At 33.8% G+C, this 21,185-nt stretch overlaps 1 protein-coding gene across 1 annotated transcript in view; it reads right to left on the bottom strand.

Moving 5' to 3' along the window:
- The window catches only part of Sgcz (sarcoglycan, zeta), a 1,013,519-nt gene that overhangs the window by 26,847 nt on the left and 965,487 nt on the right, over positions 1–21,185 (bottom strand). The window contains exon 6 of the mRNA XM_005398345.2: positions 2,190–2,262. Within this exon, the coding sequence (XP_005398402.2) occupies positions 2,190–2,262 (73 nt within the window). The remainder of the gene's footprint in view (positions 1–2,189; positions 2,263–21,185) is intronic.

Below are 21,185 nucleotides of genomic sequence, written 5' to 3'. Positions count from 1 at the left end.
TAATCTGATATATGTAAACTTAATGTTCAAGTTATACATGAAATACAAAATATACATATTTATGGAGTATAATTTAAAGTTTTAATACATGTGTGCATTTCATAGTGTTCGAACTGAGTTAAATATATGTCTCCCTGGGGCTGAGGATTTAGCTCTGCAGCACAGCGCCTGCCTGACAAATGCAAGGTTGTGAGTTTGATTCCTGGTACCGGAAAAAAAAAAACAAAATAAACCAAAAAACAAAACAAAAAAATGTCTCCACAAAATTGGGTAACCTCTTCAGATATCCACTCTGATCCCCAAAACTCTGGCCAGCATCTTTTAAGCACCGTTCTACTCTCGATTTCTATGAGTTTACGTTATTATTTATTTCAGATACGAGTGAGATACTTTGGTACTTATTTTATTTTATTGATTTCTTTATGAGAACAATCATAAAATGATTGATAGCAATGTAATCCACATGTCTTATAGCTGCCACATTTCCTATATCACATTTGTTTAGTTTTTCATTATACAGTTTTCCTGTTTCAGTAGTTCAAATTAATAAATGTTTATCAAAATATTATTTATTAGATACCACTCTGGCTGCTGTAGCACTGATAAGCAGGAACTTGTGGCCCCTATTATTTTGACATTTATGACATTGTTAGGTAGAGAACAATAAAATAAATACATGAAAGACACTGAATTTCTGAGACAAGGCATATAAGTCAATATTTTAGCACATTATGAGATGCTATTTGCATATACTCTTCAGCTCTCTTAACTCTCTCTTTTTTTGGATAGTGTAAATGTTATTTTGCTCCTCTATAAAAAATGTGTGGATCACACGATGTGGCTCACTTTCCTGGTTTGTTCACTGGCTTATTGCATTTGTATCTTAATTAGTGAGAAACTGAGTTCCTTAGGAAGTCTTTGTATAAAACAGCACAGTCTGTGAATATTGATCTAATTTTCTACTGTAGTTTACATAAATCCTTTCTAAAACAACATTATTTAATCCTTAATTAAAAGGATGAACAAGGCCAGGGAGGTGGCCACACTTGTAGTCCCAACACTCTGGAGGCTGAGGCAGGAGGATCGCTGAGAGTTCGAGGCCAGCCAGGGCTACAAAGTGAGTTCAAAGCCAGCCTAAAGTGCATAGCGAGAACCTGTCTCAAGAAGACCAAAAAAATAAAAAAGAAAAAAAAAAGAAAATGATCATGCCTTTTGCATTGAAATTTCAGTTTTTGTTTTGGTTTCATCAGAGCATTTTTCTGCTTATCTAATGGAAAGGGTTGAATAATGGTTCTTAAGAAATAAATGTGTTTTTAATGAAGAGTATTCCTATTATGTTTTCCACAACAGAGAATTTATCATGTTAATACTGTTATCTAAATTGACAGTGACTTTAAACATGTCATTACATTTTTTACTTATCAGTACAGCTGCCTTTTAAAAAATATTGCAGCAAATATATTGTGGAGTGTGATTTACTTATCAGAAATTAATTAAGTGATTTCTAACGCACAAGTGTTAATTTACTTTTGGAATTAAAGCATTTCTGGATTAGTTTCTAAGGCTTTAACATTTCACTGTTATAAAACATTACTTGGATTTTCTTTGGGAGAATTCGTCACAGACTTCTATATACTGAAGGATTTTACATTTATGTAACTATATCTCTCAGGAGCAGGAAGATACGAGAAAGCCGCTTATTCTACAGAAAGACGACTTGAATAAGGGAGCCATCACAAGGCAATGAAGTCTTGCCTTTTCCGGATTACCATTTGCCTGGCTATCCAGTTCCCGCTACATACCACTCCTTGATCAGTGGAAGCGGTCCCTATTCTGTCTCCCTTTCTTACCGTTAAGTATGTCTTATATCCCATTATCTATATCAGATTTCCTAGAATCCCTACTTTTATTAGTCCTCTCAACTTCCTCAATAACTAGCATTCCTTCCCTTTCCACACTCTTCCTGTCTATTACTTTTATATAAGTTGTAAGTATGCTTGGGAAATGTACTGATGTTAGAACAGTAACTCACGCTTTCTTGCTCTAGGTGAAATATTTCTTTACCATGAAGCGAGGGAATGTCAAGTCAATGCAAGTACACATAACACCAGTGCTATTTTAGTTCTTCACTCGCAAGGACTGTCAATACTTATGGTGACTATGCCATGGGTTGAGGAGACAGAACTTACCTGAGGTCTTGGGACGGTTCTGCTCTGATGTGAGGCGTTTCCACAGAGTGACCAAACACGGCTCCCTCAGTGCCTGCGGGCAGGATGAACACCGCAGTCAGGGTAAGCAAGTACAGAGGTACACTGGGTTTCATTTCTATATTTATGCATCAAATATTTTTCCCCAAATAGGTAAGCTGGAAGGAGGAGTAGAGAAAATAGAAGAGAAATACTGCAAGAAGAGTACCAGTAGTAAAGAGCTAAAGAAGGTAAATCTAAAAGTACTGTTAACTGATTTAAAGATCTTATTGCCATTCAGATTGAGTCAGAGCTTCCACTTTCTGACCAGCTGACAAAAGATCTCTCCCCTTTGCCTGCTTTATTTCCCAGTGAGATGAATTTGAGGGAGGGAAAGGTCACAATATTGACTTTTCTCTTCCTACAAAGAGCAAAGCATAAATGAAAATGAGGAAGAGGAGCTCTAATGTAGCATATTACTAGTTACTTCAAGTGAGGTCTCAGATGATGTTTAGCAATTCTCTAACTTGTAGCTTCATAGTGATCATCAAGTAGCAGAGAACATGTCACATTACTTTGACCTCTCTGGAGTTTATCTCAAACTATGAACAACTTCAGTGCATTTCATTATAGCTGAAGTCATATGGGGTCATAGCTGCCTAGACAGGTCCTGCACTTTACCATCTTCCTGATCAGTGCAGTGATATTCTTTTTAAACTTTCACTTTCTGACTCCATTTGAATTTCCAGACTCCTAGAGGCTTTCTGTAATTTAACTGAGGAAAAATGAAATGTTTTTCTTCCTAAAAATAAGGTGACATTTCTCTTTTAAGAAGACTATTATGACAACCCTTTTGCTAAATAATTTATATACATGTCTTAGATAATTTTCTTTAAATTTTGTTTTCTTTTTGATCTAATCTTCCAGAAATATCTTCTTGTAAAAAATGTTATGCCCTCTCCACAAATATCTTCCATGCTATTTTAATAATAAAATGAAATTCAAAAGTATAAATTTAAATTTATGAAACAAATCTAATATTGTTTAATCTGAAAGAACATTTAAACTACACTTCTTTTTTTTTTTTTTTTTCAGTACTGGAGATCTAACTCACGACCTTGCTCTTGCAGGGCAGGCGCTGTGCAGCTGAGCTAAAACTCCAGCCCCTTAAACTACATTAATACAATAAGCAGTCATGAAATTGCTAGTAGATTAGAGCCCACACTTCGAATTTCTTAAAAATAATTGGTTATATAGGGAAGTGTATTAGAACCACCAGTTGAATAAAATAGCAGGTCATATCCAACAGTAAATGTAATCATTTTGCATTGCAAATGTGGACTAATAAAAATTTTTAAAAAGACATTTGTGGACATAAAAAAATAAACAAAATAAAATGGCACAAATCTTAGTGTTGAATGACAGAGGGAGAGAACTTTTTGCAAAGACTGTGACATAATTTTATCTGTATTATGGTTCTGAGGGGGAAAATTATAAAGTTCTATTGCAGTCAATCCTTAGGGTTACAGATTTCACTTTATAACCTAATAGCTGTAGGCATTTGTTGACCTTTTATTGAGTTTTAGTATTTTTTTCTTAAGGAAGCTCTGAAGAGCACGTAGTGCTTATTCTTTTAATTATTTTCACAAATTCAGAACAATTATTACTTTAAGGGTTTTGCCCTTTTGATATTTGTGTTAGATATTTTATTTCTGTAAGTGGAAAATTCCTTAAAATATGTCCTTAAATGTAAAATGGTAGTTTTAAAGAAAGGTCTAATTCTGTAGTTATGCTCCTGGTGGCATTTGAAAGTATTTTCTAATATATAAAACTGCATATCTCAAAGAGAAAGGCTTTGACATTTTAATATAAAATACAATATCCATATATGATAGTTATCCATGTGCAAAGTTCATAAACTAGTTTCCACTATTGTATGATTATGATAATTTCCCACACAAGGTGACTGTAATATAATAAAATAACTGTGGCAATATTTATTTTCAAACAGACTGACACACATAGTGATTTAGGGGAAAATATGTTGGTGAAAATGAGAGCAGAATGCTTTCCAAAGTTTAATATTTCAGGAAGGATTAAGACATCACAGAGGTCATAATTCTAAGTTTTAATATTGAAACAGTTTAATGATTTAAAAATTTAAAAGAATTAAATCTATGATGCCATCACCTCTAAGGTTCAACTGAATTAATTATCATAAACAACTAATTAAGTACAGGCTTCTAGACAGTGAAAAACTTACTCTCACTCTCCTTATTGAGGCCAAATTACCAAAAATTAACGATCCTTAAAGATGTTCTTAGTGATGAAAAGCTACATGAAACAGGTATGTACTTTAACAGCAACAAAGAAGTCAAAGGTCAGGAAGAAATCTTCCATGAATCAGGAAGTTTGACAAATGTCATACTATTAGGCTTGCCAGGTTCAACAAATAAAAGCAGGACATTGAGTGAATTTGAAATTTCAGCTAAATATCAAATTATTTATGGTATAAGTATGCAATATTTGCAGGGATATATATATATATATATTAAAATAAATTGAGTGTTCTGATAAAATAAAACTGATTTCAAATTAGTTCCAAATTAGCTAAGGAGTATATACTTATCCCCTATTCCTAAGAGTTGCTCGATATTAATTTACTACAAACTATAGATATGATTTATCCTCTCTTCAGGAAAAAAATGGGTCATAAATTCTCAAATGATAAGCTATAGAAGCCATGGATCTCAAAGAGGAACACAGGCATGAAATGTTCAATATTAACATATATATATATATACATATACATACATTTATTCAATAAATTGCTTTTATTGTTGTACAGTGGCATGTTCTTCTGTATTGTATTGGAAAAAAGATATTAATTGTGATCTTACTCTACATTTGAAAACAATTGAAAATTTTAACTGGGATGCTACTCTTTAAAAATATGTAATGAAAATGAGAAAAAAGCTTTACTAAACATGAAAAAAATGACAAAAAGTAACATATTAATGTAAGTATCCTACATGATGTAATTACCTGTATTTTAAATGGAATCAGTACTCTAAATCTATACTCTAAATATTATACCCTACCTCCTCCTTATCAACTCTCTAACATTCACATATACTTATGGCAGTTACTTTTCCCATAAGACCCAGAACAAAAGAAAAGGAATAAGAAAGCAGAGAGAAAAGAGCCCCAGAAGGGAGCAAAGGAAGCAAAAAAGATTGAGATACTTCACTTTGGAAGAAAGAAGGATAGATAGGATAAGGAACATCAAAAGCAGATTTTAAAAAGTGTATTTGTACTGCTTTCAAAATGAAAACTAGTAACTTTTAGTTTTTCAATAAAATGTATCATGATCACAAATACTTATGACTTTCTGGGGGATAAGGGGAGAGAAGGAAATCCCTTTCACATACAGGTTACTGTGGGACAGTAGACATTCTTCTACAGGAGGGATTCAGAACCCACATGTTAAAAGAGGCTAACATAACGTGAGACATTTTCCTCCCAGGAAGTGGCAATTCACAGGAACCTCTGGCAGTGTTTTAATTTTAAGTCTAGAATAAGGATAAAGACCAGGCAAATTTATCAAGCTCTCAAGGGATGGAAAGGTTTCTGTTTATTCATTATCTTCACATTTGAACCAGCATTAGTTAGTGAACATATTCAACTTGTTTAGGAAGTCTGCATACCTTGAGCCCCACCTGCTATTTACATCTGTTTCTCCAAAATTGAAATTGGTGACTTCACACATAAGACTGTTGACCCAATCACTCCATTCCCAGGTCTTCTCTAATTTATTTTTGATATTTGACAAATAGTGAAACCCTCTGGTTTTTGTTTGCGAAGGAAGGTTTTGAGGGACCTTCTACTTTTAACAGTTAGTTATATTATTTCTTCAACATGTGAAAACGGGCATATTATGCCTACTCATTACTCCCCAAATACAAGTGAAAATAAATTTGCTCTTACAAATTTGCTCAAATAGAAAATAAATTATTTTGGGATATAGACGGAAAAATCATATAGGAAAATTCATTAATGCATTTCAGTTACTTCACTAAAAAGTTGTTCTAAGTTAAAAAGGCATCATTGCCCTTTAAAGGAAGAAACATCCAATTTCAACATCTACTATGTAATTTATTTGTGTTAATTTAATAGTACAAATGGTGTTTGTGCTTCCAGCTAACTTCTGAAAATACAAACTATTCATTGCTTCAGTAATTGTTATGGTTTATGTCTGTGTGTCCCCCCAAAGCCTCATGTGCCCATGGGTCAGGCTTTTAGAGTTTGATTAAGGGTGTGAGAGCTGTACCCGCCCTGGGGTGGATAGTTTGCATACGTAAGGGAGAGGAAGAGCGTGCTTGAGGCCATTCCTCCCCCATTCCACCCTGGTGTATGCTGATTGCTTAGCTGTATTCTGCCACCCTGAGCTGTAGCTCTCTGCCACGTGCCACTCTGCCTTATAATCTGCCAAGTACGGACTGAAACCTCCACAAACTGTAAGCAAAATAAACGTTTCCTTCCTTAATTTTTGGCTTTGGGTATTTTGTCCCAGCAGCAAGAAAAAAGTAACCAAGACAGTAATCCTACCAAACCTATTGATATCACCTCTGTACACACATTCTAGAATTATTTTTGTGAACACTGCTTTGCCCTGCTTTCAATATCTTGGTAATCTGACACTGTCCCTCACCCAGTGCTGTTTGTGTCTTCTCATCTATGAGACATGATGATGACTCTCTCCACCTCTTATGGAAAATGTGAGCTCCTCGTTATCTGAACATAATTACAGTTTTCAACCTTTCAGCACTCACTGCACACCTAATATATATATTTTGAAATTGTATGTGAAGTGTACATATTTCTTCCTTTTAGGCAAAACATTAAAAGTCAGACATTCATTACATGTTACCGGGTTCTTGTGCATAACTGTCTTACAGATATGATTAATACATTTTGATAAAGATCAAAATTTCAAACACCTTTTCCTTAAATATTTCAGTGTTTCTTTAAAAAAAAAAAAAAAAAAAAAAAGCCTAGTTTGATTTATGGAACAACCACATCCCTACCGCCACGTCAGAAACCGAGGAACCACACTGAGAAGACTTTGCCTGTTTAGCTTCCGTACCACTGCATGTCTTGCTACATTTTAAATATCACTTGTATTTTCTGCCAGTTGTACTTTACTGCCACCATACTGTAGTTTATAAAAATAACGTTGACTTAAAATACTGCAGAAATATGGTTGTCTATGTATATCATGCCCCAGTTCCCTAGTAGGTCTTACTACTTAGGAGTTCTGTGCATTTTACATTTCAGTAACAGTAAAAATCTTGCAAATTTTGAAATGTTTAAGCACTGACAGGGTTTTTGTTTCATTTTCCAGCTTACCCATGCTCTACCCCCTCCACACACCCTTTGATGGTAATCTAGACTCATTCTTTTTAAATTTATTTTTGGTTTTTCTCTGGTACCGGGAACCGAACTCACGACCTTGCGCTTGCCAGGCAGGTGCTTTGCCACTGAGCTAAATCCCCAGCCCCTGGACTCATTCTTTAAGAGCTGATTTTAAATTCTTAATTTTATCTACGGAATTCTTCTGGAATCTGCAGCTCTTCTTACCTCTGGCTGGAATTCCCAGGTCCTACTGAAAATTGCTGCCATAACCTATGTAATAATTGCAATGATGTACAAAAAAAGTCTATGTTTGTATGCATATTATAGCATCTCATTATCAAGCATAAGACTAAGAATCCTGGAAGTGCTCTCAAAATAAAACTCCACTCATATACTTTTCCAGAGAAGTGGAAAATAATAAATATGATACTCTAAGAACTTAAGGGTACATCCAAAAGAAAATCCTGGCAAGGTCTACATAGGAAGGTCTACATTATTTCTTCTTCATTATGTTGGGTAACATTTTTGGATATTATCATCTAAATTGGCAGTTATTTTGCTTCACAGCTGGGAATACATTATATTGTACCTCTTTGCCTTTGAGAGACTTTGCTGTGAAGTCTGTTGTTTCCAAGTAGGTTTGAGTTTATAAGTGATTTGGTATTTTTCTACTGCAGCTTCCAAAATTACTTATTTTCTCTGAACTCCTGACATTTTAACTATGATATGATCTGAGTAGCATCTTCTCTGGTGACTTGTGTTTGGAATTCTAAATGCCTCCTCTACAGTTGGTCTAATTTTTCATGCCTTATGTTTTTCTTTATTGCTGTCTAAGTGTAATGATTCATTACCTTTATCTTCAAGCCCTGATAATCTGCCTTGTTAGTCTGCTGATGAGGATTTCACTGAATTTTTTATTTGTCTTATTGATCTTTTCATTTTGAAGATGTTTTGCCTTTTCTAGAGAATGTCCAACTCTTTATCAAATATTCTTTCATACCATGCATCAAATTCTTCTACACTGTTGGTGGGAATGTAAATTAGTACAGCCATTTTGAAAATCAGTGTGGAATTTCTACAGAAAACTATAGATGGATCTACCATTTGATCCAGCTATACATTTGCAGATATATTTCTAAAAACATTAAAAACAGCACACTATAGAAATACTGGAATAACACTCTTAACTTCAATGCAATTCAGAATTCACAAGTTATGGAAACAGCCTAAGTGCCCATCAATAGAATAATAAGAATAATAAGAAAATGTACTCTCTCTCTCTCTCTATATATATATATATATATAATAGAATATTAACCAGCCACAAGGAAGCATGAAGTTATGTCATTTACAGGAAAATGAACGGTTTTGGACCAAGATTTTAAGTGAAATAAGCCAGAGACACAATGTCAAATGCTATTTTTTTTTTTTAAAGGAAGAGATTTGAAATTAGAATGGAGAACATTCCAGAAGAGTAAGGGTAGTGGAGGAGAGGTGAGGAAAGGGCAAGGTGGTGATTTGGAATATTTGACATATGTTCTATGCATGCACAATTTTACAAAAATAAAACATTACTTCGTGTAACTAATATGTATGAATTTAAATTGTATACATTATATATAAAACCGTGTGATAAAAAATTTTAAAAGGAAATTTAAAGGTTCATATTTATTAATGGGCACAGATACCAGTACCATAAAAATCATACAAACATGCTGCAACCAGCAAAAAATTAAGAAGTATCAGGACCATTTCTTTAAGATATAACGCATACATATCAGTTTGGTTTACCAAGAGGAAAATGCTTAATAAAATTCATTATAGTAATTTATTGATGGAGACTATTCTATAGCTATATGAAAAGATTTAACCAAACCATGAAAGTCATCATTTGCTGTAATTTTGATATTGAATATTTGCAAAGGTCTATGTATCTTTTTTTAATACATTTTTTTGTTGTTGTTGTTGGCACTGGGAATTGAACTCAGGACCTTGCACTTGCCAGGTAGGTGCTTATGCCACTGAGCTATCTCCCTGACCCCCAGAGGTCCATGTATTAAAATGTTGGTCTTGGGGTCTGCGGATCGGTGGATCACTGGAGGTGGGTGCTCCAAGAGGATTGTGGGAACATGGCCGCTCATTCTTTGTTTAGTTGCTCATGAAGAGAGCAGTTTCCTTCAGCACATGGTCCCTACCATTGCCAACTATCACCACTATCAGAGGCCCAGGTCAGTAGGTATACATGAGCATGGGTTGGATCCCTAAAGTGTGATTCAAAATAGACTTTTTCTCTTCATAAGTTGATAATAATAAGTATCTCATTATAGTACTGAAAGGTTCATATAAAATTGTTTCATAATTAATATCAATAATGGTTAGCACTATTTATGAAAAGAGGAAACAGATTAAACTACAGAGTTATTAGCTGTAATACCTGTAGACCATAAAGTTTATTGGTTACTCTCAAAGATGGTGACACTTCATTTAAGGTAAAATGTGAGATCATTGTTTGGCATCTGTTACTACATGACAGATAAGGAAGGGAACATGAAGTGGAAAGCATATTTTGGATAGAAAGGAAGTGATCATGCTTCAAAGAGAATATGGTATCCTACAAAAAAAATCCTAAATAAACGGACATAAAGTTCAATGAGAATTATTTTGGCTTGAGAACACTTTAATAAAAGTCGTGTGACCTCTTTATGAAATGAATAATTAAATTTAATGAAAACAAAGAAAGTTTAGCTATGTAAGAGTATAATATGATCCTGTATATAATGACCTTAACCTGAATTGTTAATTTCTCCCTCCCATGCAAATCCAGTGAGCTATAAACAGTACTTGATGAAACTCAATGAGCTGATTCTAAATCTGCATAAGAAAATATTAACAATAATAAGTCAATCTGAGTATCTCCCCCTAAAAATATAAAAAGAAGCGTTTCCAGAGTAGTTAACAATTTATTGTAAGGTTTTAATAATTAACTCAGTGTAGCTGTAATAGATTTAGAGTAATAATAGACTAATGGCTTTAAAGAGAATTCCCAGAAACACAGTATCAGACTTGTTTACATGAAAATATGATTTATGGCAAGGCTACTACAGAAAACAAATGAATAAACATATAGTTAATCAGTAAATGATAACAAGGTAATTGTTTATACGAATAGGGAAAATTCAATTATATCTATGCTATATGTAAATCATTTCAGCTGAATTAAAAATGTGATGTGTGAAATTATAAAATGTGTAGAAGGAAATATGGGAGAACATCTTTTTTATTTTGGGTTGTAGAAGGACTTCTCATAGAGTAAGGGAAAATTATATATGTGGTACAATAAATAAAACAATTGACATTCAATAATGACATCACCACACACGAATGCCATCTTTGATCATAAAGAAGATATTTGCAGTAATTACAAAGTTTTACTATGAAAATATCAAAAGATAATAAGAAACTCACAACCAATAGAAAATTATGAAAAGTTTGAAGAGCTACCCCATAGATCATAAATAACAAACCACCTTTGAAAGGTGACATTTACACATTATCAAAACAAAGCTGTTTGATATTGTGAAAATGTCAACATAAAAGTATATTTTTTATCAGACAGTAAGGACAAATCCTTAAATGAAATGAATATAAACTAGTGTCAAGAACCCAACTGATAAATTTGACTATAGTAACATAAAATTTTTCAATGAAAAACATACATAAAGTTTAAAAACAAAACAGTACACTTTATTCATGTATAACTGACAATTAGCAACCACAGAATTTAAATAACTCCTATAAATAATAAGAAAATGACAAGAAACTCACTACAAAAAAAAAAAAATGACCAAAAAGATGATCTGGTAATTCTTTAAAAAAAAGTCAGAGTGACCAATATGCTAATAAAAAATCCATGTTACTATTAACCATGGAATTAAAAAAGAAACAAAAAGACATACAATTTTACTGGAATCTTTTGAAATAACTGGGATAGAAAAGTTTTCATGACTAAAGTCAAATGCTACTCACCACTGTTGTCCACTTTAGGCTCGTAGTAAATGGGTGCCATTACAAGCATATTTGGAAAGTGGCCACTTTAAAGTATTTCTGACTCTTATCAAACCAGTGTTTTCATTGCAATAAAAAAATGACCCTTCTTTGAAATAGTGAACTGTTTATTTTAGATAACTGTTTTAAAATAGCAAGTCTTACCAAATTTCCACGTTTGTCTTGAGTTATAAAGTTTTTGATGCTGTTGTTTAAGTGACTAAAAATCACACATGAAGAAAGAAAATAGTTACCAGGCTTAGCTAGACAGCGTTTTCTATTAAGTTAAATTATTGTGTAGCAATGTTTACTTTGGCAGATCACTACACAAAATGACATAAAACATATGGTTTGTCTATGACAGTAACATTACAGGGTATATATATATATAGTAGAAAATTTGATGTGCAGCTGAATATGGTATCTCATGATTAAGTGGCACTGAATAAGTTATTAATTTTTTTGAAATCTTAATTTTCCCTTATGTAAAATAAAAAATCTGTTCATAGCACTGTGTAAGGCCTAAAAAACCATTATTTTTATAATATATATATATATATCTATATTCTGCTACTATATGTACTTTAAAATTGCTTGGTATTATTGGTATGTCTGAAGTCAGTTTAAATGATGATGATTTATGATGATTCAGGGATATGAAAATTTTAATTCACTGTTAATGGAAGTCAACTAGATGAAAACTTAAGTTTACAACACTTGGGCTGGGGATATAGCTCAGTGGTGGAAGTGCCTGCCTGGCAAGTGCAAGGTTGTGAGTTCAATCCCTGGTACCAAAAAAAAAAAAAAAAAAAAGTTTATAACATTTGATGAAACAATTCTACTTTAAGGCTTTTATCTTAAATAGGGAAATATTTATTTTCATAAAATATTGCTGGAAGAAAGTTGAGGATAACCCTGTGGAGTTTCACTGGATTAACTGAATATATGTAATGATATGGAATTAATGAATAAACTATCATAGTTCAACAAAATAGAATACTTGGAGCCATTTGAAATGTTATGTATCATTACTTATAGGATTTATGATTGCTAAACAGAATATATTATATTTGGATTAATTAGTAAGCAATTAAATTTAAAAGGCCTTTGTAGGACATGCTACAGGATGCAGTCACTTTATTAATATATACTGAATAAAATAGGACTATATGTTAGTTTTAATAAAAAATGATTTCCAGCATTTATTGACCATTTACTGTGTTTCAGAGAGCATACTTTGTATGAAGCAGCTCACATTAATTCATTGAAAATAGAGTGAGGTGTTACTTATTATCATCATATTTTATAGATATGAAGTGAGTGGCTTTGATACCTATTAACTAAATTTCCTGGGATTACTCTTCAGGAAAGCAGTAAAGTGCTAATGCCAGAGGCAAGCTCATAATCAAACCATTCTGAATCCCTCCAGTAATTACTGTCCTGTCTGTTCCTCATCCATGTCAACTTCTGCTCCCTGGTACTCTTCAAACTAGCTGCACTGTCATGAAAATGAACACTTTGCATTCAATGACAAGTTGTCATTGGCCAGGACTCATTTTGTTGAAGAATTCTGATGTCCAGGTCCTACTGGGTTGGAGTTAGATATTTCTTTTAGTGTTTCCCATAGAAACAATAACTCAAAAATCAATGCTGGTTCCCGTGTGTCAACTTGAGGACAGAACTTATAATAATTAGACTATAAGCATATGGCTTATTTATGTGTCTTAGAATTGTACCTTGTTTCCTATTTTTTAAACAATTGAAACATTTTGGTCAATGTCATATCTGTTATTTGGTTTTTGGTTTTTTTTTTTTTGGATTTTTTTGGTTTTTCTCCGGGACGGGGAACCGAACTCACGACCTTGCGCTTGCCAGGCAGGCGCTTTTGCCGCTGAGCTAAATCCCCAGCCCTTCATATCTGTTATTTAAAAAATACTACCTTTCATCAAGATCTCTGAAAAGCACAATTCCTATCAAACTGAAGTAACTATTGCTCTAAAGTGTCTGAGTTCTAGATAAAATTTTCTCTACATTTATACACTTATCTTTAAAATGCTTTGCAAAAATATAGACTTTGCAACAATAATAAAATAACGTTGGCTTTTACACTGCCTGTGCACATGCCTTCCTTAACGACCTTCACTCATCTGGCCTCAAGGTCCTCTCTACAGTCATTTCATTTCATCTGGAAAGGCTCCCTGCAGCATTCCCTGCAAGACAATCTCAGTGATTATCAGATATTCCCTCTGCCTCTTAATCTGACAATGTCTAAATTCTCCTCCATTCATGAATAACAGCTTGCAGAATATAGAACTTACTGTGGACAGTTTTGTCTTTCAGCATTTAAGTAATCTGTGTCATTCCCGTCCTAGTCTGTCATGTAGGGTTTCTGAAGAGACGTCAATTGTTCCCTAATAACAGGTCTCTTCTCTTTGCTGCTTTAGAAAATATTTTTGGATTATGTTTTCATGAATTGGGCTATAAAGTGTTTCAATGGCCTTGAGTTCATTTTGTATGAAGTTTGTTAAGCTTCTTGAATGTGTGTATGTATGTCTTTCTTCAAATTTTTAAGGTTGTTATTTCTTTCTTTTGGTTTTTCTCCGGTACCGGGAACCGAAGTCACGACCTTGCGCTTGCCAGGCAGGCGCTTTTGCCGCTGAGCTAAATCCCCAGCCCCTAAGGTTGTTATTTCTTTACATATTGTTTTTTTTCTTTCTCTTCTTGGGTTCCTGTGTTGAAGTTTCACACCTGATGGTGTGTCACAGTGCTCTTAATTTCTGTTCACTTTGTATCATTCCTTATTTTTTTATACCCCACAAAATGAATAATTTCAATTGTCCTGCTTTTATATTTATTTATTCTTTCTTCTACCTGCTTAAATCTACTAGTGAACTCCTATAGCGAATGTTTCATATCAGTAATCGCAATATTCTGCTCCAGCATTTGTTTATTTTTGTATTATTTCTTTATCAGTGTTCTTATTTTGATCATGCAACAGTTCCCTCTTTTCATTCTGTGTGAATATTGTCTTCAGGTCTTGAGGATACTTAGACAGCCATTTTAAAATCTTTTCATTTTGGTATTGTTTTACTTTTTTGTATTTAAAATAAAAAGAATAAAATCTTTTCCTGTGCTACTGAAGACTCTATTCCCTAGCTTGTGTTCAGCTGATATTTTCACAGATTTCTCTGAAGTTTAAAAGCTAAAACAGTAGCAAAACACATCAATAGAATTCAAAACTGAAATGAACAAAAAAATACCTCTCTCAGTCATTGCAGTGTCACCTGTACTTAGGCTTTTTATCAACACTTAGGCTATCTCTCAGCCTTGGGATCAACTCTTGGAGAAAGCTTAAAATCCTCTAGGTCTTTTCTGAGCACATAACTTTCTTTAGGGGAACATTCAGATTTTTAATTTTTTCCTATACATATATGCTTTTGAAATGTCCTAATTTCTATGCATAACAGTCTCTTAGTATTTGTTCTTGATCCATAGATGGCAGAGTTTAGGTTTTCTTTCCTTTTTTTTTTTTTTTTTTCTTCTTTTTTCTCAACACCTGGTGATTGTAGGTTCAGCTTGCAGTATTTTTAAATGACCTCTGTTGTCTCTTCCTACTTGGGACCAGCATCCCGGAATAGGCAAAACAGAGGTGAGCACATTTTATTTCACTTAGTCTTACAAACAAATTAGAAAAGATGGACACAGAAATTTGTTATTATGGTCTAAATATCTCTGGGGACCGAAGTCCTACTTGGAGACCATGGGTTGCTTTTGTTTTAAGACCACTGCTGATCCAGACATCAGTTAATATCACAGACAAATAATACAGATTTTTGTTTATTTTGAAATTGCCTTTTTAAAAATTCAGTGTTTACTTCAATGCTGTGAACCTCTGACTTTTTTTCAGAGTTTTAAAAAAATTGTTTCTGACAGTTTCTGCTTGTTTTTTATGTTACCATTAGAGGCTGAGAACCTAGAGCTGCTTACTCTACCATTTGACTGATATAAAACTCAGTGTAATTTTAAAAATTATCCCTACATTATATTGAGCTATAAGACTATGAAACCAAATTAAACATTTCCAAACACCCATTGGATGGTTAATGCATATGTGTAGGTATTATAACACCAGAACACTTATTTCTTCATGCTATGTGTATTACTTATTTTTTTTTCTATTTCAGATACATCTACCAGATTTCAGCAGACAAATATGCTTCAGAATGTAAGTGATCCAATATACTATGATGTATAAAATCTGTTATTTCATATACTTGAAATAATATTACAGGTTCTTGGTGAAAAAGCCTAGAAAGAGCATAAAAGTTAATCTGCTTGTATACTTAGATATACCGAATTTTCAGCTACAGTATATTTCTTGACAGCCTGAAACCTACTCTTTCAACAAGATATAATGATGACTTCATATCTGCTTAATTTTATACAATTTTAAATAGATTATTATTCCATAGACTATTTCTTGTTCAATATATTTCAAATGATTTTAACCCTTGTTACATACACATTACCACAAACAATACATATTCATAAGGTCTACATAGACCTTTAGATTCTATGCAGTCTGGCACAATGACCTATAGATGTGTTCCTGCTGGTCATTATACGTTGTGATAGGGAACAACAGCTTAGGTATAAGTAAAGGTGACTGCAACCACATAGGCATATTCCAAAAGATCTCCAGATACCTGCAGTTCAGTTTCACTCTATCTATACTGCAAACTGTCTGTGTCAGTGGAAGCTAGAGAAGAATAAAACAGAATTCTTTTTTTTTTTTTTTTTTTTTTGGTTTTTCTCCGGTACTGGGAACTGAACTCATGACCTTGCACTTGCCAGGCAGGCGCTTTTGCCGCTGAGCTAAATCCCCAGCCCCAACAGAATTCTTAAATGTTCACAGTTTATATAAAATCTTTTGCTCTTTTTTAAAAAATACTTGAGAGTTAAGACAAATTTCCAGGTCTTCAAATTTTAAGCATTATTAGGTCCTTGCTAAATCCTTTTCTCCTATGTAGAAATAATCATAAACATATTTTAGATCTAAGGTTATTTACTATGCTACCCCTATGGGCTGCTGAAAAACAACTTTAGATTTTACTATTTCCTGAGTCCACATTTCTCTCTTTTTTTTTATTTTAAGGAGAATAAAAAAAATAACAAATTAATAACAATATAGACAAGCTGATTCTTAATAAAAAAGAGAAATGTGAGATTCTCTTTAATGGTTTGATCAATCTCACATTTCCTTTTTGATTAAGAATTGGCAAGCTGCAACCCACGATGCACACCTAATTCCCTCTGTGTTCTTTAAAGGTGTGAATTAAGAATAGTTTTTATACTTTGTATAATTAAAAATGCAAAAGAAAAGTATTTTATCACTCATGAAAATTATATGAATCTCAAAATTTGTACTCTAAATAATTACTGCATCACAGAGCCATCCATCCTTTTACAAACAATTCCTTTCATGCTAATCTGACAGGGTTAAGTTATCCTAACTGATAGTACCATCTGAAAATACTAACGTATTTACACTATGGCCATTTTGTAGAAAAAGATGCCAAATCCCTACCTATATTATAAGTTCTACAGTGACAAGACGCCATTATGTTTCACTCTAAATTCTTTAGAACACAGTCCTGTATGTGGCATAGTATATATTTAATAAATACTAGCTTAACAAATGAGTGTATAATAAGGAAATTAATAATGGAATATACCCATAGCTTTTTCCCTTTCTTATGTGACAAAATGTTTTGAATTATTTTACTAGCTTCCCTATTACTTCCTTTTGTTCTTTTCGTACACCACCTTATTCCAGTGAAAAATGTGACAGGATAGGAAGAAACAGGCATAGCATAGATAGATAGATAGATAGATGGAACAATGAACGGATGGATGAATGGACAGATGGATGGATGGACAGACAGAGAGATAATAGATAGATAGATAGATGATAGATAGATAGATAGACAGATAGATGTAGCATAGATAGGTAGGAAGAAACGGTATAGCATAGACACGCCTCAGTTTTATTTCCCGGGGGCATAATCAAGCCAAATTAAAACAAAGAACATAGGGGAAATTGTAAGTCTTTGGACCAGGTAAAAGAAGTGAGAGGAGAATAGGACTTTCTCCCCAAACCAGTGAAAGAATACTTCAGTCCTGGAATATGAAAGGATGTGGGAAGCAGCAAGAAGAATGACTGAAGGCCTTGTGGGAGAAAGTAGAAAATATGTCAGAAAAAACAATCAGGCAGCGCAGAGTAAACATCAAAAAGTCAAACAACTCTCAGAGAGTTTGAATGTGTAGCTGAAATAATTGCTGAAAAGAAACCTATAGACTCAGATCGTTTTACTGGAAAATTCTGTCAAACCTTTAAAAAAGACAACACAATATACACAATACATTTAGCTTCTACATTTTTAGCTGATATCTCATTCTAAGAAAGAAGTTGTAATTCATCTTTATGAATTAACAAATTCTTATTCAATAAATCAAGCAATTGGAATTATGTAATATACCTAATATTTATTATATGTACACATTTTTATGTATATGTTTGAAGTGCCCAGGGGAGCCTCTTCAACTATCTTCTGTGTTTGTTATACATGTCCACATCTTTAATTGAACATTTCCACGTGTTTTGGACTGAGACAGCCTAAGCACATCTATTGTTATTTTTCTCTGTTTCCATTTTAGAATCAGGCATTTTTCAAGGTGTTTGTTTTTATTGGGATTGTTTGGGAAGAAACAAGATCTGAGACTGGGGTGCTCAGTATCAAGGTCGGCTTCTCCTCTTACTCCAATGCAACATGTTTATTTGGCTTTGAATTTTATTGATTTCACATCCATGCAGCACTCAGGTTTTGTCTTGAAATCTCCCGATTCACTTTCCTCATTAGTCTTATGGACTTTTGTGATTTCTCTGGAAATCCAATGACAAGATTTCCCTATCAATTTTGATTTGGTTTCTTCACTTTGCCTTGGATATTCTGAGTTGCCTATGAGTCAGATTTTCAAGTCTCATTTTCATTTTCCTGGACTAAGTTCTTGAATTCAAATATTTAGTGTTCCAAGGAATGGAAATTGAATTAGTTGACTAATCTAACTGGAATGTGTATGTGAATAACAAGAAAAAATGCCACACTAAAGATTTTCATAGTGTTGACCTAGGATATGACGCTGCAGTTCGATAGAGATAACAATAGGGACTGAAAATATCATCCTGATTTCTTGATAGCGTGGCAGCAAGTGTGACTGTTAAACTTGATTGTGAACTTGCTTGGATCAAGAGTCTCCTGGAGAGATGATTGGATCCGGGGAGCCGGGGCTTTACTCACCAGTGGGTTCAACCACTGGTGTTCATAGCTGAATTTACACTTAGGAGGTAGGGCCTGGTTTGGAGGAGGTGGATGCTGTCGCATGTGCCTTTAGAGGGTGTCAGTCACTATGTGCTTTCCAATCCATTTCACTTTGGACCACAGTGTAGTGGCCAGATTTTCATCACCACACCCTTTAACCATGACCTTTCTGCTTTGAAGTCAGCCAGCCATGGACCGAGACATCTGAGGCCGTGAACCAAAACACACCTGTCCTCCTTTTCATCTGTGTGTGGAAACCGACAGAAAAGCTGAGCTATACACAGCAACTTTCAAAAAATAGGCATATTGGAACCAAATGGGTAGCGATCTTCTGCTGAAGGACTAAAGCAGATAGCTGTGGGCTGAAGAAGACTGTAAATGTAAGGGTCTTTCTGAAGGTGGATGTTTTGTAATGAATAATCTATTAAAACTCTTTATTTGCTTTTCTTGGCAATTTCAAAGTAGGATTTCTATATTATTCCATCAGCTTTTGTAGCAGAAAGACTTCATTCTCAATTAGTTCACTCTTTATTACTAGAAAACCCCATGAGAAATTTTAACCAAGAATAAGGAAGCTAGAATTTGGAAGTTTGTGCTATCTTACAGCTACACATAGCACTTAACTGAATTCCAGGCAGTAGAATATATACATGATGGGTAGTATTTCCAGGTTGTGGCACTGGTTTCCCTAGATACTCTCTTTTTCCCATTCCTTCCACACTGGACTGCATATGTGATGATATGTGATGACCTCAACCTCATAGCAAAGAGCAATGCCACAGGACTAGAAGACTGGAGATATCTAAGTCCTCAGTAACTGTTTTACAGGGCAACTTGCAGTCCCTACGCATGTAATGCTATGTGAGAAAAAAATATATATATTATTGAGCTCTTATTTGGAGAATATACCTAGTATTACCTACCCATCTTTTCTATCTTGCCTTTTATATTTCCTCAAGATGACTATAAACATCTTTAAATAGCTAGTAAAGAATACAGTTTTACATTTGTAATATGGAACATGCAATTCCTATTTCATATACTCAACTTTTTCTTTCTTTATTGATTGTCCACTGTCTTATTTTCCTTCCTGGGTAGTTATTTTAAAAATACAAAACTAATAGAATCACAATAAATCAGTTAAAGTTATTGGAATGAATAGCAATTATCAAATACCAAAGTTGTGTGAGGATTGGTGATAATTTATTTTTATAGATCTGTCTTTTTCTTAAAGGGCTTTTTTTTTTTTGTTTGTATGTTTTTACTGTTTTCATTTTGGTACCAAGGATCAAACTGTTTTTTCTTGACCAAAATTCTAGATATAAGTGTCCCTTATAATAGCCTTCTAACAAGAAAATACAGGCCTAGAAAGATTAGATAGTTTTTACAGTTTTGGAGGTAAAGTAATGACTGACCATCTTAGCTGGAGAAACAAACACCCCAGCTTCTCTGGCCTTTATGTTGCATGAAAAATGGGACTTTTCCAAAATAATTAAAGCTCCCAACCAATGGGCCTTACTTTAAGGAATTATTTCTGGATTATCTAGGTATCCAGATAAGAGAATCTGACAATTAATTACATGAAGTATTAAAACCAGGTACTGTTTTGCAGATGGTGGCTCAAACAGAAATAAGCAAGTGCAGAAGGTGGTGAAATGGGGGAATTTTATTTATTTATTTATTTGTTGGTTCCAGGAATCAAACACAGGACCTTGTGCTTGCCAGGCAGGCGCTTGTGCCACTGAGCTATGTCTCTGACCTGAAATGGGGAATTTTAAATCTTGAGAGAAATTCAGTGGGCTGCTCCTGCTGGCAGGACACTTGGAAAATATGAGAAGAATTATGTGCAGCCTGTAGTAACCAATACCAGGTCTGAGTGAACAAAGTACAAGGAAAGAAAAAAATCTGCAAGAATTCTCGGTACATTGTAGTCTATAAACAATGTCTTCTTTAAACTTCACTGTTCTATATGTCATTATGCAATGGCAGGATTCATGACATCTCCTGTAGATTTTGTATACCTATGACCTATAGCTATAAGTACACCTTTAAACAGCATATGGAAAATTTTCAAAGTACTGTTCAAAGAAGTTATTTTTGTACATGAGCCATCCTCTTATGACTTTTTTTGCATTTCACATTTCTACTACACAATTATATT

The sequence above is a fragment of the Chinchilla lanigera genome, unplaced genomic scaffold, assembly GCF_000276665.1.
Source record: "Chinchilla lanigera isolate Chin_1 unplaced genomic scaffold, ChiLan1.0 scaffold00062, whole genome shotgun sequence".
Taxonomy (NCBI): Eukaryota; Metazoa; Chordata; class Mammalia; order Rodentia; family Chinchillidae; genus Chinchilla; species Chinchilla lanigera.
Note: the sequence above shows the minus strand (reverse complement) of the source record. Positions and strands in the feature narration are given on the sequence as shown.